The 25,629-nt window shown below is 41.1% G+C and overlaps 1 protein-coding gene across 2 annotated transcripts in view; it reads right to left on the bottom strand.

The window, feature by feature from the left end:
* The window catches only part of LOC129716556 (alpha-2Db adrenergic receptor), a 566,678-nt gene that overhangs the window by 480,970 nt on the left and 60,079 nt on the right, over window positions 1-25,629 (bottom strand). For both annotated transcript variants that reach the window (XR_008726654.1, XM_055666388.1), the window contains exon 2: window positions 27-1,901. Coding sequence is in view for 1 of the 2 variants with exons in the window: in XM_055666388.1 (XP_055522363.1) it covers window positions 27-683 (657 nt within the window). In the remaining variant the exon portion in view is untranslated. The remainder of the gene's footprint in view (window positions 1-26; window positions 1,902-25,629) is intronic.

Here is a 25,629-nt window from a genome sequence, read left to right on the forward strand (position 1 = left end):
CTCGGGTGAACTATGTTGTAACTCACCTGACACTGTGGAAGCGCAACGTGTTCCTCCGGTCGAGGTGCCTTCCAGCCGAGCAGCGGCGGAATGCACACCAGCGCCGACATGATCCACACTGCAGCAATCATGAACGCAGCCCGGGCTGGTGTCCTTGATTTGAGATATTCGATCGCCTTCGTTATGCTCCAGTAACGATCGAGCGATATCAAGCACAGATTCATAATGGACGACGTACACAACAGGACATCCATTGCCGAGTGGATGTCGCACCACCAGTTGCCGAAGATCCAATAACCCATCAGCTCATTGGCCAACGAGAATGGCATAATGACCAGCCCGAGAAAGAAATCAGCCACAGCCAACGATGCTATGAACCAGTTCTGGATGTTCTTGAGCGCCTTCTCGGTGGCAATCGCTATGATCACCAGCATATTGCCAACTACGATCACTATCATAAGTATTGTCACGATAATTGAAGCGATGATGATGTGCGGCAGTGTGTATCCGCTCGGGTAGCCTTGGAACAAAGTCCGATTGTCACCACCGGTGGCCAGCACTCCATTCAGTGTGTCGTTGAACACGTGCACACCCCCGACAAACGATCCGTTCCCGCCCACAATGGCCAGAAAGTCCTCCTCCTCCTGCGAGATGTTTCCCGCCACTATCAAGGGATAATCCATTGCTGTGGTGGTTTTGGTAGTCTTGTACTCTCTGACTGACTACTGGGCCTACAGAGTGCGCTGCATTCGGTAGTCCATTCAGCTGGGGGGAGGGTAAAAATGGAGCGATTGGCTGGTCCCAATTTTTGCAATCAAATTCTTTGTGTTTAGTTTTATATTTACAAATGAAGCTATTTTCTTACGGTTGATGAATAGAAATCCAACACTCTCACTGAAGCTGTCTTTGGACTACATAATGTACACAAATAGACTAATAATTCCAATATCTACACGTTCACTTTCAACCAATTCAATATTCCTGAAACTTTCCCGAATCGGTTCCCTAACGTAACACTTGCTAAACGCGCACTTTCCTCTCCTTTTCACCGGCTCGACTAGCGGCTTATTCCGGTACGCCGTTTCTCTCGCTCTCTTGCTCTATCCTGCGCGCACACATACACACATACGTAATTTTGCGTGAGGCTCGATTAATATATTTCTGCGCGTCGATTGTTTTTTTTTTTTGTTAATTATTTTGCTTCTATTGTTGCTACGAAACGATCAATAACAACGATTGAAATACCCGTTTTGTTCCGAAATTCCGATTTTCCGCAATAATTGTGTGCTCCACTTGGCCCTTGGGGGAATCGGCTTGTGAAAAAGTGTGACGTGTTGTCATTCAAACAGCAAAAAACTTGTTGACTATAATAATTATTTATCTAGAGAACGGAAGGCAACACACTCCGGAAAATAAAAACAATACAACTGCACAAATATATGATTTTTTTGTTGTTGTCTTGAATTGGTACGCACACTGCTGCAGTGCCGCTAGTGCTACTCTACAGTTCAATAGTTATCGTATCATCATTGGATAGTAGTTGTGGTAATAGTGCTGAACGCCACCTGGTAGTGGCCCATCGTCGTCGCGATGTGTAGCTTTTTCTTCCGTCTTCGACGCTTCTTCCGGCGTACGGCCGCCCGGATGGTGTAATGCGTAGTGCTTCGGATTGTTTTCAGCGCTGGCAGCACTGGCACAGGGCTGCTACAATTGCCACTACTTCGTCGGTTGATCTTGCCGAACGGGACACACAGCGTCGAAATGAGACCGCCCGGAATGGTCGTCGCTAGCTTCGCCACAGGAAGCAATGTTGGATGTGGTTATGGGGGAACGATCTTCTCCAATGGTGCCACAAAGTCGATGAGCCGGCAACTAAACTTCGAATCCAGCGGTTAGAGGGTCTGGAAAGGGAAACAAAGGGAATCGTTAGTGAGCTGGTAAATTATTTGTAGAGAGTAGAGAGTATGAGAATTTGAAAACAATTTCGATGTTTTAATGCAGCACTTGAAAATAAACGTAAACAAATACAACTTGAAGTTTAAGCATTCTCGCATTTTTTCCCGAGAGACCCTGTAATATAGATATAAATATAGTACCCTGTATGTAGATATAGATTTAAGAGATTGCTAACATGGTATTAAATTGTCTTTTTGTAATAAGACAAAACTTTGATGTAATTTGTATAGTTAAACATGTCAATTCACATATCTCAATAGGTTATGGGCCCAGTAAGGTAGTTTGCGGGAATTAGTTGTATATAGTTTTCTGAAACTCACGAGATTACATTGATCACTGGATGCGAGTTTAGGTAGTACAATTACCGATTGGTACTAACTTACAACTGTTTTTGCTTTTTCTTTGCTACCTGAAGCAACATGGGCTCTTGTACTGCCTGTAGAGATTCCCACCAATGAAAGATTGTGGTGTCCCCCGAGGAACACCAGGTCGAAATGTACTGCCCTTGATGCAACAACGTACCAGCAGTGCCTAAACGAGTACGACAAAATGGTAAACATTTGCTGGGTTTCATAGGAGTGAAGTGCGTTTACACAAAAAGATCCGGACTGAATACAATATTAGAGCATCTTGGACGGCGGAGTGAGAGGCTCAATACGCTGCTGGGCGCCATCCCAGATCGGCCACCATGCCACGATCGAGGGTTCGATACAGAGTGCCAAAAGGTGTCAAATGTGAAAGTGACGCGTCAGATGAGAAAGAGTGACCGAGAGACCAAAGTGGCCGCAGAGAGACGCCAACGCAACCCTGCATGAAATCGAGCACTGCGAATGATCTTTTACTGAAGTGAAAGTATACTTCTTTTGGCACAAACAGAGAAGATTTTTAAAAGCTTTCTACAGTATCAAAAGTTAAAAAATGTTAAAAGTTAAAGTCTAAAAGGGGGCGACGCGACTTCAGCAATTATCGAGAAAAAACAATCCTCAATGCTGCGTTCGAAATTTTCTCTTGCATCCTGTTCTGTAGATGTAGGCCGGTGCAGAAAACTTCTGTTGAAGAGCACCAGTACGGTTTATGGGATACGCGTTCTAAAACGGACCAAGTATTACTCTTGCGAATTCTTAAAATGTTCAGAGAAGACAACTTGCAACCGAGACGAGTCTTTGTGCTGCATACAAGTTATTTGAGGTAGCTGTAAGCAACTTTATGATTGCACGATAAAATGCTATTTTTTTTTTTTAGCACAACAGCATAGTTTTATGGCTAACCGATCCGTTTGTACAAATCATTTGGAGTTCACGTCAACCTGTGTTTCTCACAATGAAAAGCTGCATTTGACTGTATTGACCACAAAATTCTTTTACGAAAACTTACACGACTCAGCGCATCTTGAAAAGCAAGTGAGTTGCTCAGTTCATAGTTGTGCGACAGAACTCTTCGTGTGTAAACTGAGTCCTACTTCTCATCAGAGTACACCAACTTTTCCTGTGTTCCTCAAGGTAGCAATGTAAGACCTCTGCTGTTCATGTAATTCTTCTACGGCATCGTCTAAACGCTTGGAGTCGACTGCAAATTGGTGTATACCGATGATCTAAAATTATTTGAATTAGTGATTTAATCTGTCCAATGCTTTTCAACTACCAAATCGATAGACATGCCCTCAAGAAGGAACTTTGTTCGACAGGACAGAAGGTATGGAAAAGCGGGCACCGGGCGGCCGCTTACTACCAGCGTTGTAGCACCAACAGTGAGCTGGGAACCGAATTTATAGTACTGGGCAAGATGCGCCAACGCGTGATGGGTTGGCAGCCGATCAACGCGAGGATGTGCAAGTTGAGGACAAAGAGCCGGTTCTTCAACTACAGCATCATCAACGTGCACTGCAGCGTTCTACGCGCAGCTGGAGCAGGTCTACGATAGCTGCCCGCGACGGGACGTAAAAGTCGTCATTGGGGACATGTACGCGAAGGTAGGACGGGAGGCAATGTAGATTACCTGCATGCCGTGTCTGATGATAACGGCCATCGGTGCGTAAACTTTGCGGCCTTACGTGGTATGGTAGTCCGAAGTACCTTCTTTCCCCGCAAAAGTAATCCACAAAACCACCTGGAGATCACCCTGTTGGTCACAGACAGAGAACCAAATCAACTACGTTCTAATTGACGGCAGGTTCTCTTCCGACATCATCAACGTTCGCACCTACCGCAGTGCGAATATAGATTCGGACCACTAACTAGTAGCCGTGTGCATGCGCTCAAAACTATCGACGGTGTATAACACCCGCCGAAGTCGAACGCCACGACCAAATATTGAGCAATTGCGGGATGCCGAGGCTGCACAAGAATACGCGCAGCAGCTGGAGGCAGCGCCACCAACAGAAGGGCAGCTTGGCACAGTTACTCTTGAAGATGGCTGGAGGATCATCCGATCCGCCATAGGTAGCACTGCTGTAGCGCTACTAGGTACAAGGGCTCCGAATCCTAGAAATGATTGGTTTGACGGCGAATGCAAACGGTTAGTCGAGGAGAAGAACGCAGCACGGGTGAGAATGCTGCAACACCGCACGAGAGCGAACGTGGAACGATACCGACAGGCACGGAACAGCCAAAACTCAGTCCTCCGAAGGAAGAAGCGCCATCAAGAGGACCGAGATCGCGTAGCGATGGAAGAGCGGTACCAAGCTAACGACACTCGGAAGTTCTACGAGAAGCTGACAACTCCCGTGAAGGTTTCGTGCCGCAAGCCGATATGTGCAGGAGCTTGGACGGCAACTTCCTTACAAACGAGTGTGAAGTGACCAAAAGGTGGAAGCAGCACTTCGACAAGCATCTAAACGGCGATGCAGTAGAGCGTGAGGGGCGGTATGGCAATTGATCTTGGAGCACGAGCAGAAGACATCAGGATTCCAGTCCTCGATCCCCTGGTGGTGGAGGAGGAGATTGGCCGGCTGAAAAAAAATTAAGCTGTTAGAGTGAACCAACTTCCCAGCGAGCTATTGAAATCCGGTGGAGAAACTCTGGTTTGGGAAGAAAAACGAGTACTGGATGAGTGGATGGAGAGTATTGTGTGTCCCATTCACAAAAGGGGCGACAAGCCTTCGCCGACGATATTGACATTGTGGCTAGGACCTTCGTAAAGATGGCGGATACGTACATCGGACTAAAGGCCGAAGCCAAACGGATTGGACTGGTCATCAATGCATCGAAGACGAAGTACATGAAATGAAAGGGTTCACGAGAAGACAGTGCTAACCTTCCACCTCGAATTCAAGTTGATGGTGATGAAATCGAGATGGTCGATGAGTTCGTGTATCTGGGCTCACTGGTAACTGCCGACAACGATACCAGCAGAGAAATTCACCGGCGCATTATGGCAGGAAATCTTGCATACTTTGGTCTACGGAGGACGCTCCGATCGAGTAGAATTCGTCGCCGCACTTAGTTAACCATCAACAAGACGCTGATCAGACCGGTAGTACTCTACGGGCCTAAGATATTGACTATGCCTGTGGAGGACCAACGCGTCCTTGCAGTCTTCGAGCGGAAGATGTTGCGTACCATTTTCGGTGGACAGCAGATGGAAAAGTGTTTTTTTTTTAAGGTGACGGGGAAATCCGCGAACAGACACCTGAGAAGAGAACTCAGGGTGTGGGGATGGGACTAGGGGAAAATGCTGGGGTAGTTACACTCACCCAGACACCTATTGGTCCCTGATTCGACCCACTAAAACCCTCCAGTCTCCAGCTTTGTTCTTTCCGGAACGACGGTTAAGTATTACGTCGGGGAGTGGCTTTTGTGCGTGATGCACCCACTTTACTCTTATAACCTCCTAGCTAACTACTTGGAGACTGGTAGTTAGCTACCACTGGCGTGTTAGTGGTTGACCCACCACACACGCTGCAGCTCCAGGACAATCTGGGAGGCGGCCGCACTGGCCGCGCTCCAGATGTCCGGGTCGTCGCATATCCTCTGGACTAGATTGTCCGGAGTAGTGTCGGGCCCGTTCACAGCCATCATGTAGCTCATCGCTCTTACGAAACGGAGGCATACGAAGAAGACATGATCAGCAGTCTCCTCCACCTCCAAGCACTCGAGACACATGGGGGACCTCGCGTGTCCGAACCTGTGCAGATATTGCCTGAAGCAACCATGGTCTGACAGGATCTGTGTCAGGCGGAAGTTTACTTCACACTGGCTCCTTCCGACTCAACCGGATATCTCCGGAATAAGTCGGTGCGTCCATCTGCCCTTTGTGAAGTTAGACCATTCCCGCCTTCAGCTCAGCATCGAGAATGACCTTCTGGTACCTCGTATACCCCTTGTGTCATGTTGGTCGAAATACTCATCATGCCGGACAAGACACAGATTGCATCATATGGCACCGTACGATACGCACTCGCAACTCTCAGGCACATGTGCCTGTAGGTACATTCCAGTTTACCGCGGTAACTGTTAATACCTAGCGCTTTGGACCACACTGGCCCACCATGCCTAAGTATGGACGAAACCACGCTGGTAAGAAGTGCGCTGAGCTATTTGACATCATACAAGATAGTGCTGCAATAGCCGATGAGGCCCTCTTACAGGCATAGCCGACGTGACTCTCGAACGTGAGCTTATCGTCAACCATAACCCCCAAAAGCTTCAGAGATCGCTTTGAGGTGATGGTGCAGTCTCCGACTCTAACCACCGCCTGTTGCTCCGATTTCCGGTTGTTCACAACTGTAACCTCCGTCTTATGATGCGCTAGCTCTAGTTTCATGGAGTGCACCCAGTCCTCGACCTTGTGTACACAGTGCGCGGTCGATTGACTCGTCGTGAACCTCCAGCGTTATGTCGTCTGCAAAGCCGACGATCACAACCCCTTCAGGAAACTTGAGTCTCAACACCCCGTCGAACATGACATTCCACAACACCGGACCTAGGATAGAACCTTGTGGAACTCCTGCGGTAATTGGGACGCACTTCTGACCCTCCTCCGTGTTGCAGACAAGAGCTCGATTCTGGAAGTAATTTTCCAGCATCCTGTACAGCGACACCGGTACATGGATGCTCCTGAGCGCATGTGCTATGGAGTCCCAACTGGCGCTAATGAACTTACTTCACGACGAACGTGACGATTGCGCAATAGCGTATTCCCCTTCTCTTGCGCTGGAGTGCTATCTCCGCCGTCTTGGTGACGGAGAAAGAGAACGGAGTATGGAGATGGCGAATGAACCACTGGCGAATGAATTGGCAGATTGCGGTGGGCTGGGCATGTTGTAAGAATGTCAGACGACAGCCCGGTAAAGATGGTTCTTGAAACCAATCCGTCACGGCGAAACGGAGAGGTGCACAGCGGGCAAGGTGGATCGATCAGGTGAAGGACGACCTGCGGATCCTACGCAGACTGCAGAGCTGGTGAACTGCAGCCATGGACCAAATGGAATGGAGACGACTCTTACGTGCAGATCTTGTTAGTTCATATCTGCACCAGGCAGTACCCGCTCAAGTTTGGCACCCATGTGTTCATAATGTGCGGATGCGGTGAAAACAGTTGAGCATGTGCTATTAGTATGTCATTGTTTCACACAGGCGAGAAGCGCTGACTTTTTTTAGGGCTTTATCTAAGATGTTTATTATATAGGGGGGTGTACTGAGCACACTCGCCCTTTCCCTGACGCAATGCCTAATGGTAGTTAAGGGAGAAAAAAGGCTCGAGACCAGAGATTGAAACGTAAATCACCGCAAATCATTTGTGACATCGAAGCTAATCCATTGAAAAACGAAAAATCAGGAATCCGAATAAGAATAAAGTTAAAGTTAACTGGTCCTCATTTATGGATCACTTAGTCAACTACCAGTTGCCCTGCTCAATAGGCATACGCACTCCCGTCTAACTGGAAATTGCCGTACTTGATCTTGAAAGTAAGATCACTGACTCCTACATGGCTAGTAGTCCATCACTTGGTTTATAAAAATGAATAAAATCAACTTTTCGAAATGTTTGTCTTGGCAAACCAAACTGCCATTTTTAGGAATATGGTTTTTTCATGCCAGTTTGTTCATTATTCGAAGACCTATCTTTTGGTATCTTCTTTTTTGTCATTACTTATTCGTACGTTGGCACAAAGTGTCAAGAAATTCATTCGTTTTTGGGCTATACTGAAAAACTGATCACTTGGATCTACGTCATAATGTCACAATGTCTTCACGCCTTCTATTTTGTATGGAGAAGGCGTCATTACGCCGTGTGTGTAACAGGGCCTTAAAGAAAATGATACAGTCGAATCCCTTCACAGCGACATCGCAAGGGACCGTCGTTCTAACGAAATGTCGCAATAATACGAATAATTTTTGTATATGTAGAACAGAAGGTACCGTTGAGAATGTCGTTATTGATTTAGCAATGTCGTTATAGAGAGATTCGACTATAGTATGAGTTTTTGTATGCCGTTATAGAGTAAGGTCATAATAGCGAAATGTCGCAATAAAACGAAAAATTTTAGTATAAAACTGAGGGGCCTTTGAGAATGTCGCCATAGCGAGATTGGTCGTTATAAAAAATCGTCGTTTTAGAGGGATTCAATTGTATGTTATTGAGGTCCCTAGGAAAACATTAAGGCGGCCCCCAACGGACCTAAAGCATGAGCGACTCTGGTGGTGGTGAGTACGCTTCTATAGTGTACGAACTATAGTACCAGTAAGCCGCTAAGTAGCAATTGATGTTAGCTGTTGTAACTGCTAACTAGTCCTTATTTTCTTAATTAGTGATCGTTCGTATGTTTGGTATCGCTTTTAGGGAAAAATAGGTGGGGAGGGGCACCATGATGATACAAAATGTTTAACGACGGGGAGAGGGGAGGGCTGAAAATTATCAATTTTAGCGTTACGAAATATTTGAATGGCCTCCGGTTGTCGAATCACCATAAACTGTGAGTGACGGCGGCCGTGCAGAGGTTGTGGAGGCGGTAAGGGTTACGAATGAAGAACTTTTTGATATCGCAAACTCTTTCGAGGTGAGCAAGGCGCCGAGACTAGACGGAATTTCGAACCTGGCCATTAAACTGGCCATAACGGTAGCCCCCGGGTTGTTCATGGGGGTCATGCAGAAATGCTTAGATGTTTGTTTGAAAACGACAGGAGTGGTTTAGCTGCGAATGGCCGGGAAACTACCAGGTGACCGATCGGCCTATCTCTGTCTGCTAGACACAGCGGGCAAGGTGCTTGAGACGATTATTCTCAACTGGCTGGTGAGATTCACGGAAGGTTAAAACAGTTTGGTTTCCGCAAGCGAAGGTAGGATGCTTTTCTCTCTGTCAACAAGACAGCCGAGATAGTATTCCAACGTAAAAAGAGGGGCATCCGCTATTGCGCAATCGTCACGCTAGCCGTGAAAACGCGTTTGATAGCGCCAGTTGGAACTCTATAGCTCTCGCGCTACGAAGTCTTAACCTTAATCGCTGTATAAGACCCTGGAAAACTACTTCCAGAACTAAGTGTCAGACTTCCAGAACCAAGTGTCAGAAGGTTCTATCCTGGGCCGGGTGCTGTGGAATACTATGTCGAGTGGGGTGTTTTCTCCCGGAGTGGTGATTGTTGGCTTTGCGGACGACATAACTCTAGAAGCCTATGGCCAGACCATGAAAGAAGTCTAGTTGAAAGCTGTACTTTCGAATAAAATCGTGGAAGACTGGATGCGCTACATAAAGCTGGAGTTAGCAAGACGGCGGTCATTGTGGTTATCAGGCGCAAATTGAAGCAGGAGGCGAAAATTAGTGCCAGTGGATGCACTAAAGCCTCAAAGCGGTCTCTGAAACTGCTAGGAGTGATGGTCGACGGCAAGCTTTTATGTCTGTTACCTTTTCGAAAATTAAAAAAAATGCCATTACCTGAAAATCAACGTGGCGAATCGATTTTGGAATCCATTTCGAAAGGAGAAATGCACTCAGAATGGGTGTTTTATTACACCTAACACAAACGGGGAAGATTTTGTTACTTTTGAGCAACATTTTGTTACTTTTTGTGTCCTATGACCTCGCATTAGAAAAAAAGGGAATAAGAAATAAGTAACAAAATAAATAACAGCTATACGCTTGTGTGTGTTTCTGCAGGAGAACATACAACCTAGAATCGCAATGCATGTTTATCGGAACTTCACTTGCTTCATTTGTATTGAGGCAACGATCAGGCTCATTTCTGTCCCCTTCATTCACAAACAAGCTGAATCTCATCGGTCAACCTCAAAAGCGATGAGTGTGTGTTTTAGGTAGCTTGCAATGAAGTAAATGTTTTTGTTTTTCTCTTACAGCGTTTGCTTACTGTATAACGGGGAAAAATGCTGCTTTGCAGCTCTTGTCATATTTTTTCTCAAATCCGGATGCGTACAACGTACAAATTAATACACGTAAACCGGATGAATTGGAGATAGAAGAAACTAGTAACATGTGCAACATATGCGACGGTATGTGTTGTTTCTTGACTGGAGATGGAAAGGGAACATTTTTGGCAGTGAAAAATTTGCATGTAGTTAAAACCTAGGACAGGACGTGACAAGAGAACCCAAAAATCACTCAAAGTTCTGTCAAATCGAAAGCCCTGATGATTGGTCGATTTCACTTAGCGCACTGTTAAATCTTATTATTAGTCGGTACGGTTGGCCGTGCTGCGAAAACTGTCGGTATTTTTTGTTCACACTGATTTTGCTTAACAAGTGAATGAACAGCTTTTGGTTCAACAATTTTTTGAAACTTTTTCATACACAATACTGTATAATGTCTATAAAAATCAACATTCGAAATGTTATTCATGTTTTTGAAACTACGTATGATAAACAATAGCAGATTCATTTCATGAAAAGCAAGAGGAACCCAAAATGAGTTGAAATTATGGCTGGTTCAAATAAATTTAACATATATCTTCTAATCAATTGATCTAGCATTATCAAATGAATTAATTAAAATTGAAATCCAGAACTTGGAAAATCCTTGATATTTATATTTTGCTAATTAATCATTTTTGGAAACACTGGCTTCTTCCGTTCTCTTGATTTTGCTCAAATTTCCTTCTCTACCTGCCAAACCCCTTGGAGAACTAGACTTTTTCTCATACAGAGTGAGTAATTAACCACATTTAGGCGTAGAGTATTTCAGTCGCAGAGTTTTTTTTTCACTCTTAATCATCACAGTTGTTAAGAGGGAAGAAAACTGTTTTCTCTTTTATTATCGATTATTGGATAATCGTACTCCCGTAATATGTGCGAAAATATGACAGTATGTGTTGCTACTTGACTGAGAAGAACTTTATTGCTCTTTAAGTAACAGATTTGTTTTCTAAAGAGCAATTTTGCGTTATTGCTTTCAAAATAATAGGAAAAAATCACAAGCGTGTTGTGAAACCTTTTACGCAGAATCCCAATGCTTTGGTCAGGGATGTGTCCAAAAAGTATAATTTGTTCAAGACATTTATTCAGAAAGCCAAGGACCGGCAAGGACTGCATACGTAAAAAGTGCAGACGGCTGCAAATCGTGATAAAAGGCCAAATACAGCAAGGAAGTCACGGGTTCGGAAATTATACACCCAGAGACTAATAAAGCCTCATTCTCACATCATGGAGGACTCACTTCTAAAGCGGACTTCCAGCAGTTTCCGGGGTTACTATTGGATGTTCCAGAGGAACTAAGAAAGCTTAAAATTTCGAAGATTGCCAAGAAGTTGATAGAAAACGGAAGAATCAGGGAAAGATTGTTGAAAAAGGAATTCAGGAAACTTATTTTTAGAGCAATATTACAGAATAATCACCACAGTTATAAAAATCTAGCAATATTTGGGTCATACCCCGTGCAGTTTAAATTTTTTTTTCATATCAATACTTCGAACGAGCTCATAATGGCAGCTATTTTAATAAGTCAATCGAATGAATTAAACTGTTTTTTTTTTACTTCCCGCAATGCAATTCTAGAAGATCGCTGTGATGAGAAATGACAAAAATATAGACGTCAAAAATCTCACCACTGTTTTAGTGATTGTAAACTCTGCTTTAATCTTCAACATATCAAACGATTGACATCAGGGCAATGGTGTTAAGCATCATTTACACGCTTTATACTCGCGCAATTACACCTTCGCATTAGTAAACGCAGTACGGAACCTAACACTGCATCTCAGCTGGGTAATGCATACTTAAAACATCTATAATTATTCGTCCGAAGATGACGACCTGAATAATCGAAATTATCACCCATTACCCGATACGTTCGCCACTTGAACCACTCGGAAACGGTACCCACACGTGTGTACACAGCCACAAACGCGGCTGCGAGTCTGCGTTTCACTGTCTCAAATTAGATGCTTGAGCAGCCGTAATGAGAGTCCGCCAAGAGAGCGTGAATATCTGTCTAACAAACGCACGTATCCATTTCCACTTTAGCGAAATGCTTCGGATTTAATTGACCATGGATAATCATGCCGCGGCGCTACGGAAACGTGTGAGTGTGTGTGTCCGTGCCGTCACGTCGTCATCAACGTAAGTTCGTTTCATATTTTCCCAGGCTTGTTCCAGCAAATTGCTACGCGTCCGACACCTACGCGGTTGATCGCATAACGTGACGGGTCTCTAATGAGCAGCGAGAAACGGTGAGCTCGACTAATTCCCCGGTATCGCGGATTAGCGGAATCGATTGGCTGCCTCCTTTAATTGCAACTGATCAAACCGAAATCTGATGGAGGAGAGTGGTTAAAAGGTCCGATAATTGAAACTAATTTCATTCGGGCGGTGCAGTTTGGTAAAAATTTGGCGAACTTTTCCCCCGTGGAATTGGGCAAATGAAAACAAGTTTGATTGAATTCGGTTTATTCAACATCAAAGCGAAATTTGACTGGGGCTTCGATTGGAAACATTCCATAAAAGCAATTAAAGTGTGAGTGCCATTTCATTCGTACGCGCATTGGTTTCTATTTTCGCTCCTATCCGTCCAGTTTTTGAAGATGGTAACTGTTTAAACTGGTGAAACGAGGGATATAAAACACTGGTTGCGTAAAGTTAATAATGATGCATGATGCTATTTATATCAGCACTTGGGTGAGCAAAATTTCATTCGCCAAAGGCGAAGAAAACCCCAAGTGGACACAGGTTAAAACCTAATAATTTTATGGATAAGTATAGCATTCCGGGCACGGTCAGCGCACAACACTGACCATTCTCTCTTATGGGGATCATAAAATCAAATCCAAAGTATCCATTCGGAACGTGTGCAGTTTTTGATAAGTGGATTTCAATTATCGTAAGACTTTGTTATTTTCCCTGCTGCTTGGTACAAGCAAAGTAACGGCTGAGGTGGGGGAATAACGATTTTATGGCTGTTTCGGATATAATTTCACCCTCCGATTGCCAGTGGCTGGCTCACACATGGGTGGACGGTGCGATTTAACGACATTTAACTGTTACGATCTAATGTTGCGTCTCCAATTAAATTTTGTTTTGAAAACTGTAGCAAAAATTCAGTTTGTTTAATACCAACTCTCCACGTCACAGTAACCGCGAAAACTTTCCTAAAGATGTGGTTATCCAAAAGCGTGGGTAGAAAGTATCTAGAAAAAGCTATCCAATTTTCTGTTTTGTTTAAAGATAATCTTCGCAAGTGCATGTCGTATTGTTAACCCCGTCTGGCGTTTCTCCGTTGCCAGCCGCTAGTTCAAATCTTATTATGCAGATAAGCTGTTTAGTGAAGCTTCCGAATAAGCTGTGATAATCTTTAGCGTCTTTCCCCCCGAGGGGGGACGCAAGTCAAGTTTCTCGTATTCTATGAGCCCTCGTTTTAACCCCACCGCAACCGATCCGCGTGCCCCGGGTTCGCAACGGGGTGGCAACAAACGTTCAGCACACCTTTTATATTGACTAGTTTTCGATTTTCCACGGGTGCGCACCCGTTCGGTGTTGGGTTCGTGCGGTCGGATGAAGATAAATTGCAGCTGATAGCTGAACTGCATGCTTGGCCGCCAATGGCGATTAGCATTGAAACGAACGAATCATTATCTATCTACGCGAAGTATTTTTAATCTCCTAGCGCGTCGAACAGCATCGTAACATGACACGTAGCCGGTGGCCATTTCGCTGCGTAGCTCGGGGCTCAGAACACGCACGTACGCTTGTTGTTGATTTATTTTATTCGGAATAAATACAACTATTTTGTGCAACCGGAATTCCCACGGTATGCATCATCATTCGATACATTTCGACTTAGCGCGTTGTGGAGAGAGAGAGGAAAAAAATATGTCCGGTTCAACATTGGTTGCTCACTGGAACGTTCGGATAGGTCGATCAACAATCAAAACGAGAGACCGGAGGGAACACGGAAGGGTGAACACGGCAGGCGCCACAGATTCGTATAATTTTACATGAAAGATTGGTTGGTGCAGAGTTCGACGTTGCAAAGGTTGAATTATTAATTAATGTTGATTGTGCGTGATGCCGATTGTGTGTAAATAAATATTTTATATCGAATTCCGCTTTTACGGATAAATTACGAAAGTATAGATAGGAATGAAATATAGTAAATCTCCTGCGTAATAAATTGCTTTATTAATTAGTTTTGTGCTACTATTATTTTGCGAACATCAACTTGTTCATCGAACAGAGTACTGAGTTTTTATATGGCAAAACAAGCACGAACATTACTTTAATTGGTTCAATATTTCCGATAGGAAATATTAAATTTTATTACAGCTTTTGTTGACGAATGGTAATTAATGATAGTATGAACTCAGATAACCATTCTTCTGGATGTAACTATTTTGGTAGCTACGTTTCCGCGAGGTTACTTGCTTTGCAAAGCGATTGGTAGTGGCTTGAATCTCAGTTTAATCCAGGCCATTCGATGGCTACTTGTTCATTCTCAAGCTCTCTCCTCGCTACCTCTTCTTCTACGTTAAACTTTGCACTACCTCGATGACTCTATCTTGGCAAATAAATGTCTTTTATGTCGAATTCGTTTTTACGGCAGGACTATCCCGTCCCGGACTACGCTTTGTAGCTGAAAAAAATAAAAAATATAATATAATATAAGCACTTACTCTCAATAGTGAAACTGGAATACGGCACTAAAAGAAGTGCAGGATACGGCAGTTATTTTCAATCAGACGATAGAGACGCTCTTAATCATCACTGTCAAATGGTTCCTTTTCGAGCACATCAACTGTCACAATTAACGCAAAATTCATCGCAACTATTTATCGTGAGTCGATATTAAACAGGAAAAATGAAATGAAAATAAAACTGCTCGAGTCGAAATAACACAGTTGTTGTTAATTACTTCGAAAATGTGAAATTTTCTACCAGCACACTGCAAGATTTCATGCGGACAAAAATCGGAAAGTGACTGTTACCGGTTTTTTTTGTATATTATTTTAGAAAAAAGACATTTTAACTCAGAAAAGTTCCAAATTTTAGAACTGTAGCAGGTACTTCACTACGATATCGAGATATGAAGATGAAAAATGGCAAAAAAAATGCACAGAATAACATCTGCTGTGCTATAGTTTTCGAAGTTTCTACTATCCTATTTCCAGCTAATTCATTTTTCCATCATCATAACTACATTTATACCTCAATAAAAAGATGTAATAATCATCGTTATTGATTAGGATTTTAGAAAATCGTATGGTTATGTGGTTTCATAGGTGGAAAAAAAAAAAACGCAGGGCTAGGTCTTTGTTTATTTTCAAGGTTTAGGTATCCACTAACAAAAGACAAAAAGCTTTGCTGGGGCCACCTGAAACGTGTTGAAAATTTTGGGTACCTCTAGGAAACGCAAAAAATCAAATATATTGCCACCCTATTTTAAAGCTGGACATTCTAATGGGCAAATAAAAAACGAGTTTATTTTTTGAGCTGACTTTTGTACGCCAGAAAGCTTCCTGATCAGAAAAAATTGTTAAGTTCCAGAACGTCGAATTTTTCGAAAAAAAAAAATTATTTCGTGACAACACCAGATATCGAAGTTTCATACATTTCTAAAACATTTGGCATGAAAAAAAAAACAAATTCGATATCGACAATTTCATGTACCGTCAACCGGAGCGAGACTGTGCCTGCCTCACCCCCGATTGTGAAATACGTCAGAAACTTATTTGAAAAAGTTGGACTACTAATTACCTGTGCGTTTTTTTTTTTCATAGATCGAAAAGTCCGATTAGGCTGAAATTTTGCATAGTGGCTTTTTTTTTTAAATGACGAAACTTTTGAGCTTCTAATCGAAATACGAAGGGCATTTTTTCATACAAGTCATTGTCACTTTAATGTACATCTACTATATCTCCGGAACGCCCTGACCGATATTTACTAAACTTGACAAAAGACGTATGAGAAACGGGAGAGCAGCCACTGAAAGGGAAGGAGAGGCTGAATTCCGAACAATTCCATGTATAATTTACGCGTCTAACATAAAAAAATATACACCTTTATCAAAATCTGACCGCAATACAGTCACAAATGATCTTAAGAAACTTTGTCTGATCATAACAAGTGGAAAAAAATACAGAAAGTGTTAGAAAAATGATGATGGCAAATTTTTTTCCGCTGGTTTTTATGAAAATATCCAATGGCGCAGCGGAGAAACAGAGCTCGTTGAGGCTTCCTTATACCCCCCTGGCAATGTTGCTGAGGGTCCTTCTCCTGAAATCGTCGCGATCGTCCAAAACTGAAAAAACTTTGATAATTTTCTGTGACAGGGGGGTAGTTAAGTGCACTCACGTGACTCACTCTTAATACAAGTTGTGGTGTAGTAGCGATATGAGTGCAGGAGAATATTGGAGAGAGAGTATAGGAGAGAACAACGTAGAAGATTAAGTGTTTTCTACCAACATTGGCAATACCGCTTAGCGTGCAACGCACGAGCTGTCTAGAGGAAGGGGTGATAAAATGGACACCCTAAGCCATTTCCCAATTTCCTCCACAGTTTAACACTACAACTTTGAGTCGATAGCGCACATTAACTGAGTCACTAACGGTTGATACAAAAAATAAGAAGAAGTACTCAAATATAGTGTTTTCAAATTCAAATATATTTTCGTAGTTTTCATAAGCATTTTCGAAAGCAGTTTTTTGGGGGGAAAATGGACACGTGTGGGTAAAATGAACGTAGGGAGGTGGTAATATGAACACCTTGGGCGTGAACATTAATGATCCCTTTACAGATAGTAAAATGTTGTTCCATAGCAAATGACACACTTGTGCATTCACCGACAGTTCAATTTTCACCCTTTGCCGTAGAATTAATAACAAAATATGACCTTATCCGCAAGAAACTGAGAAATGGCAGAAGCTTTTTTACGGACATTCCGCACTCAACGGTTGTGTTTTTCTGACATAAACACGAAGCATCTAGAGTTTTCAATGGAAATCAACCCAATTTTTTCCCCATCACCATGGGCTGTCCATTTTACCCGCACATACATATTATTGAAAATTCCTTAATATATCGAGAAAATCATTTAAACAATTACTAACCTTTGATGATTTCTTCTGGTTAGTAGTCTGAGTCCAGACAATTGCAGAAAAATCGTTATAAAATACTGTTTTACACTTGAAAAAACCTTAATTTTTGTAGGCCAAAAATAACATTACCACCACGAATGTACACGTGTTTTTTTGTTTTTGTTTATTATTTCGACTGTTTGACTGTTACATGTCGCCTACTTTGTCTCAAATAGCTTCTAGTGCCTCTAAGATAAGGTGCCAAAGAAGTTTGTACTATTTTTTAACGTAATAGTCGAGATTTAAACGGGTGTCCATTTTACCACCCCCGTTCATTTTACCCACAGTTTCCCTAAATAAAATAAGAGCTACACTGCCAAAAACACGTACAGGTAAGTAAAACGCAGTAAACTGTTGAAACAGCCGCTCCTATTGATTTGATTAGAAAAATTGACATGCATTCTACTGAGGTAAATATGGCAAAGTACTTTTAGAGGTAATAAGGTATTTTACAGACAGACAGACATACACGCTTGATATTCTTCTCAAGTTCTCAATACAGTAAGGTCTTTTTTACACGGTTTTATTACGCGATTTGCTTTTCTTAATTACTCAAAAACGGTACAAGATATCGACCTCATTTCAATCACGTTTTCCGTTTCAGGCCACTAGGTACCATATACCAGTTTTCAAAAAAATCACAATTTTTGGTGTAAGTACTGGAATTTAAAATATTGAATTTTGGTCTCTAGATTGACCACTATCATATTCAAACGAGTTTCAAACATTTTAAAACGGGTTTCTTCGTTATATTCGCAACTCAAAAAAGTCTTTTTTACGCGATCCCATACAAGTTTGGAACGCATCCTTCGTGTAAAAAAACCTTACTGTATTCGGAAAAAGTAGAATGAATATTCACCACTCACTTCTTGCCCAGCATGAGCGCAGCGTGTAGCAATTTTTTGCACCACACTTCTGTCTCCTGCTTTGAGAAAGTGTTTCTGCGGCTCGCAGAAAAATTAATACACCTGCTGCTCACACCACAGCTAAGCAAATTCGAAAGCATTCTAAAAGCAGACATGCGTGATGAGTGGCTGGATTTTTTCCAGTTTTGAGATGAAATTGCGAACAAAGCTGTGTACTTTCCTGCCTATACGCTCCCATCATTTGATATATGCTCAAATGCCTAATGTCCTTTCGAGTGAGATATTTCAGATTCCACCGCGGTGTTTTTTTGCATGCTACTCTGATACACACAATTTACTACTTTCTTCAAGCAAGCGCGTCACTCTACCCACCAGTGTGAGAGCAGTTGTTTTCACAATGAAAGATATTAAGACATTCCCTACATGCAAGTGATTCTCTGAGGAGAAACGACATGCCTCCAAACTTACGATGCAACCTTCTGGTGCATAGTCTGGAACAGTATATTTTTCTAACATTCCTTCGCCAGAATAAAGTGCTGATACCTCACCTTTCTTTATTTAGTCTGGCTTCCAAGCCGGACCCGGGAATGTCATCACTGATAATACAAATTATCTGATAATAAAAAAATTATCCTGGAAAATGACTTTTTTTTTAAGGGGGGATTTGTTAGTAGCTTAAGTATTTGTGGTAAATATTAGTAAATAATGAGTATGTGTGTCCAATCACAAATGGTGACTTCTCAACACTGTTAGAAATTTGTAATTTTAAATGTTAGGATTTGTTTGCTTTCGCAATTAGGACTTATCATTCGTGGGGATTTAAACCTACTTGTCAGAAAAGGGGAAGTAAACTTACAACTAACTTAATTGCTAACTTATTGGCTATAAAGAGAGCTTATCGTAGCAATTGAGGATTGCAACGATTTTTGTCGAAAATTGTTAATAATTTTATTTGACATAGCTTCTAATGGTTCAACACCAGTAAGTCTATGTAATTCGAGTGTACTAAACCAAGGAGGACGCTTCAAAATCATTTTCAGAATTTTATTCTGAATCCTTTGGAGCGTTTTCTTCCTTGTTGAACAGCAACTTGACCAGATCGGTACAGCATAAAGCATTGCTGGTCTAAAAATTTGTTTGTAAATCAAAAGTTTGTTCTTTTAACAAAGTTTAGAATTCCTGTTAATGAGAGGATATAAACATCTCGTATATTTGATGCACTTGGCTTGTATACTCTCAATGTGCTCTTTGAAAATAAGTTTTTTATCATAAATTGGTCCCAAGTACTTAACCTTGTCGGACCAACTTAAAATAACCCCATTCATCTTGACAACGTGATTATTGTTTGGCTTGAGGAAAGAAGCCCTAGGCTTATGCGGAAAAATTATCATTTGAGTTTTAGAAGCATTGGGAGAGATTTTCCACTTTTGCAAATACGAAGAAAAAATATCTAAACTTTTCTGCAATCGACTGCATATGACACGAAGACTTTTTCCTTTGACGGAAATGCTTGTGTCATCGCAGAACAATGACTTTGTGCATCCTGGAGGCAAATCAGGAAGATCTGAAGTGAATATGTTGTACAGGACTGGACCCAAGACTGAACCTTGAGGTACACCTGCTCTGACAGGAAATCTATCAGATTTTGAATTCTGATAGACAACCTGCAGAGTTCGATCAGTAAGATAATTTTTCAAAATTTTGACTAGGAAAATTGGAAAATTAAAAGTTTGCAATTTCGCAATCAAACCTTTATGCCAAACACTGTCGAATGCTTTTCTATGTCTAAAAGAGCAGCTCCAGTGGAATGACCTTCAGATTTGTTAGCTCGTATCATATTAGTAACTCTGAGCAATTGATGAGTTGTGGAATGCCCATGGCGAAATCCAAACTGTTCATTTGCAAAAATTGAATTTTCGTTGATGTGTGACATCATTCTGTTAAGAATAATTCTCTCAAACAGTTTACTTATTGAAGAAAGCAAACTGATTGGTCGATAACTTGAAACTTCAGCTGGGTTCTTATCCGGTTTTAAAATGGGAGTAATTTTTACATTTTTCCATAATTTGGGAAAATATGCAATTTTGAAGCAGCAATTGAAAATTTTCACTAAAAATTTCATTGTGCTCTCAGACATCTCCCTGATTAGTATATTAAAGATTCAATCGTCACCAGGTGCTTTCATATTTTTGAAATTTTTAATAATTGATTAAATCTCATTCAAGTTAGTTTCAATTATTTCTGCAGGTAAAAAATTCTGAGAAGAAATTAAATCAAATTGACGTGTGACTTCATTTTCAATTGGACTCACAAAATTCAAACTTGAGTTATGAACACTCTCAAACTGTTGAGCAAGTCTTTGAGCCTTTTGTTCATTGGATACAAGAAAACGTTCACCATCTTTTAAAACTGGAATAGGCTTTGAAGGTTTCATAAGAATCTTCGACAGCTTCCAAAATGGTTTTGTATATGGTTTCAATTTTTCAACTTTAGTCTTAAAATTTTGATTTCTCAGAAGAGTAAATCTATGTTTAATCTCTTTCTGTAAATCTTTATAAATAGTTTTAAAAACAGGGTCACGAGAACGTTGATATTGACGTCTGCGGACATTTTCCAAACGAATTAGAAGTTGAAGATTTTCGTCAATTATTGATGAATCAATTTTCACTTGAGCCTTTGGAACGGAATAATTCCTGGCATCAACAATTGCACATTTTAATGCTTCCAAAGCGGAATCAATATTCACTTCGTTTTGCAAATCAAGCTCATTATTGAAATTTCTCTCAATATGAGTTTTGTAACTTTCCCAATTAGCCTTGTTATAATTAAAAACAGAGCTCATAGGGTTTAAAACTGATTCATGTGATAAAGAAAAAGTTATTGGAAGATGGTCAGAATCAAAGTCAGCATGTGTGATCAAATCACTACATACATGACTTTGATCTGTTAGCACCAAATCAATTTTTGAAGGGTTTCTTACAGAAGAAAAGCATGTAGGACTATTCGGAGACAAAATAGAATAGTATCCTGAAGAACAATCATTGAATAAAATTTTGCCATTGGAATTACTTTGAGAATTATTCCATGAACGATGTTTAGCGTTAAAATCGCCGATTATGAAACATTTCGAACGATTTCTGGTGAGTTTTTGTAAATCACCTTTAAAATAATTTTTGTGCTCGCGTGTGCATTGAAATGGTAAATATGCTGCGGCAATAAATAAAATCCCAAGTTCAGTTTGAACTTCAATTCCCAAAGTTTCAATAACTTTCGTCTCAAGATGGGGAAGAGCACGATGTTTGATTCGGCGATGAATAACAATTGCAACTCCACCGCCGGAACCCTGAATCCTATCATATCTATGAACCACGTAATTGGGATCATATTTTAATTTTATGTTAGGTTTCAAAAATGTTTCAGTAATAATTGCAATATGCACATTATTTACTGTTAAAAAATTAAAAAGCTCATTCTCATTGGCCTTCAATGAGCGAGCATTCCAATTTAATATTTTAATTGTTTTATTTAAGATCATTGCTAAATTTTAAATTAGAAACAATTTTAATAGTAAAATTTGTGCCTATTTGAATGGCTTCAATCATTGATTTTGCCTGCAACATGGCGTTCATAAGATCGAACATTGCCTGTTGCAAAAAAGAAAGTTTACCTGCCGTAATAGGCCCCAGGCAGTTGACATTAGAAATAATTTTCGGCAGCAATATTAGCTGGAGTAATAGGTGTACAATTATTTTCTAGCGTGTTTTGCTTACCCATATTAACGGTCATTTTCGAACTACCAGCACTAGGCGGTATAATGTGCGAACTACCTGTAACCTGTGCATAAGTTAAACGGGTATGCAAAGGAGTAGGTAAACTATGCGTCACTGGTACGCTTGGAGAATTTTTTTTTGAAGTTGGTTTTAATTGAGAAATTGAATTTTGTTTACCTTGCCTTGCCTCAACAATTGCTAAACGGACTGGGCATTGATAAAAATTTGACATATGGTTGCCGTTACAATTCGCACAGCGAAAATTTTTACTCTCTTTCACAGGACATGTGTCCTTTTTGTGAGAAGAGTCTCCACAATTAAGACATTTTTGGTCCATGTTACAGAATTTGGAACCATGGCCATAACGTTGGCAAGTACGGCATTGGGTGATATGCTTTTCACCTCCGCCATACTTCCTATAAATTTCCCACTTTACACACACATTATACAAAGCATGTGCTTTCTATAGATGAGGAAAAAAAGCATGTGCTTTTTCAAAAAATTTTGAGTTGTTAACCTCATTGCGGTTAAAATGAATTAAATAATTAACAAGGGAAATTCCAGTTCTCTGACTGTTTTCGCTTCGTGATTTTTGTTGGGGGCTATGCCAAGTAATTCTGTTAAAGTAAGTTTGATCTCATCAACGGTTTGATCGTTGGTGAGACCTTTCAAGACAACCTTGAACGGCTTGGCGTTCTTGGTGTCATATGTAAAAAATTTGTACATCTTGTCAGTTAAATACTGAACAAGACGATCACGACCCTTTACTGAGTCGGCTAATAAGCGGCATTCACCTCTACGGCCAATTTGATAGGTAACTTTAACGTCAGAAACAAACGTTGAAAGTTCCTTTTTGAATATATTAAATTCAGAAGAAATAGTTACCACAATAGGTGGAACTTTCTCCTTTTTTAAAGATTTTATATTTTGTATAGTTTCATTATTGGTAACTTCCATTTCACCAGCTTCTTGCTCAGGCAAAATATCAAAAGGATTGTCACTACAGACAATCGAAGTGTCAGAAAGAGATGCCTCTTTTTTCCTCCCCGCAGCGATGCGAGGTTTCTTTTTCCGTCCAGCCATTTCAGGTGATACGAAAAAGTTAAAACAAATGTTAAATTCAAAAGTAGGTAGTCTTGAGAAAGACTGATGGGAAATATCTTTCAGGTAGTCTTTAAAAGACACACTGACAAAACACAAACTTTGAAGCTATAGGCAGTCAAAGACCAGTCCACAAGCAACCGAAAAAACGTCTGATCTGTAGGACAGTTCAAGACGCACTGAATGTCATCACTTATTAGCTATACACACGATGAGTGTTGTTAGTCGAATGACTCGTACTAAGCGATCAGTTGCACACGTCGGTTGCAATACCGTATTGTGCTGTTGTAGCAGGTGATCGCACCGTCGTTTTATGCTGATGGGACATGTTTACTGATATTCTAAATGGTGCTTAGAATAAGGCCATTCCAAAAATAACGACGGCCGCATGGAAGCGATATAAGCAGGCAACAACGTTTTAGCTACCTTTCATCTAATCTTATTGCGAACTCATTACACTGGTCAACACAGGTGCACTCTATCCATTTCTGTGAATTTTGGTGTCCCAACCTAAAGTCATTAACTTTTTTTCAGAGACTTAAATTAGTTTTCTCGTAAACATAACGTTGAAGCGCCGAGCCTGGCGAACAATTACTACGCGAACACTCACGTAAGTTGATGCGTTTTGGGGCACCAACATTCGTAGGAATGGTTGAAAAACGATAATCTTTCATTTTTTTCGGTTTTAGCTTTTAAAATGCCCTTTTTTCATTTTGTCGACCAGTGTTATCTTCGAATGGGGACGAGTCAATGAGTCGTTTGTAGTTTTTTGCCTATCACTTGACAGTAGGACTAAGTCCGTTGAACAGCAGCCATTATCTCAAACGTTTGGCAAAGTGATCCCAAACGCTCACAGCAGTAATTGGCCTCTAACGGGGATATACCGTGGTGTTGACTTCTATCAGCGCTGACAGGTTATTGGTATGGTGTGTTATTGGTGGTGACAATATCATGATACCGAAAAAGTCTTACAGATTCCAAAGAGCCTGCTCTATCTCTCTCTATTCAGCCTGTTTCAGCCTAAACTAGGCATATTAGTTCTGGACTGCGACTACGACATTCCTAACTTAGCAGTGGCAGCGGATAGCAACAGCAGCAGTTGCAGCGGGTATCAGCATCGATAGTGACAGGACTAGCCAATGCAGCGACACTTCTTCAAGTAAATAGCTGCCTTTGTGTGGTAGCGGGCAGCATCAGTAGTAGATACATCAGCCGGCACTTTCTCCAACGAAAAGTTTCCTTATTTTGTTTACAGGAATGCTGTAACTTCAGTGTCAAGAATAGCACAGAGATGCGATCAGTATTATATCCGATATCAAATTAAACAACCAGTTGTCCTTTTGAGGACAAAAATAAACACTAATTAGAAGTGTAATATATTCGGGTACCAATAGGAGTAGTACCATCACTAGCTTCAGCGGCACTTAACTTAGGTCGATGTTACATAGAAAGCGAAGCGTCAACTCGGCGGAATAGTTCGGGATGTGTTTGTGGCGCGTCATTTTTCATGTCGATATCATGAGAAATGACGAGTATCCCGCCGCTTCGTCTTCTGTCTTAGTAAAAAGTTGCCATTGTACGATAGTGGCGGCATCAGTGGTAGAGGTGCATAGGTTAACACTTCCTCCGGTGAGCAGCTCAGCCGTATTTTGGCAACACACAATCTTTTTTGTAAATGCTGACAAATCAATCCGGCCGTGTCTAGTTTGCCGTGTGAAAACAGCTTTCCACTGTGTTTTTCAAGCGCCTTAACCCTGCCCAATACCGCCATTTGGCGGGCATCAGTCAAACCTCTAAAAAGCTTCAATAAATACTTAAAAAGTGTTTATAATGGTTCATAGTGATTTTATCGAAACTCGTCTAGAAATTAACTTGGGCACTAGAGTGTTAATTACCACTGTCGGAATAGCACAGAGATGCGAGGTGAACATTACATACGATGTCAAATTAAACAATAACTGCTTTACAGGGACAACAAATAAATTATTGGAGATTCAATAATTTATCATTTTGCGCTAGAATGAAAAATAACATTTTATTCTAATCTGCTTCCGCTTTGACTGTTGTAACTCATTTGTGCTGCATAGTGTTTGTACCATTCCTGTGCAGTAATGTCGCATGTATTTGTGCAAATTGAAATTTGGCAGCACTTTAACTTTTCTTTTGCACAAAATTTTCTAACATATTCAATACAAATAATGTAACAAACAACCTTATGTAGTTCTACGTTAACCTAGCGGTCATGGCTTTGCTCACAACCATTGTGATTTTTGTGACAATTCATCGATCTCATCATCTATCTATTTCTCTCTGTTGCTTTCTATCTCTCTCTTTATCTCTCCATCTCTTTCTCTCTCTCTCTCTACCTCTCTCTATAAGTACTGTAATCCGCGCATTGCAATTTCAGGATTTAATGGAAAATTATC

Source organism: Wyeomyia smithii, chromosome 1, assembly GCF_029784165.1.
Source record: "Wyeomyia smithii strain HCP4-BCI-WySm-NY-G18 chromosome 1, ASM2978416v1, whole genome shotgun sequence".
NCBI lineage: Eukaryota > Metazoa > Arthropoda > Insecta > Diptera > Culicidae > Wyeomyia > Wyeomyia smithii.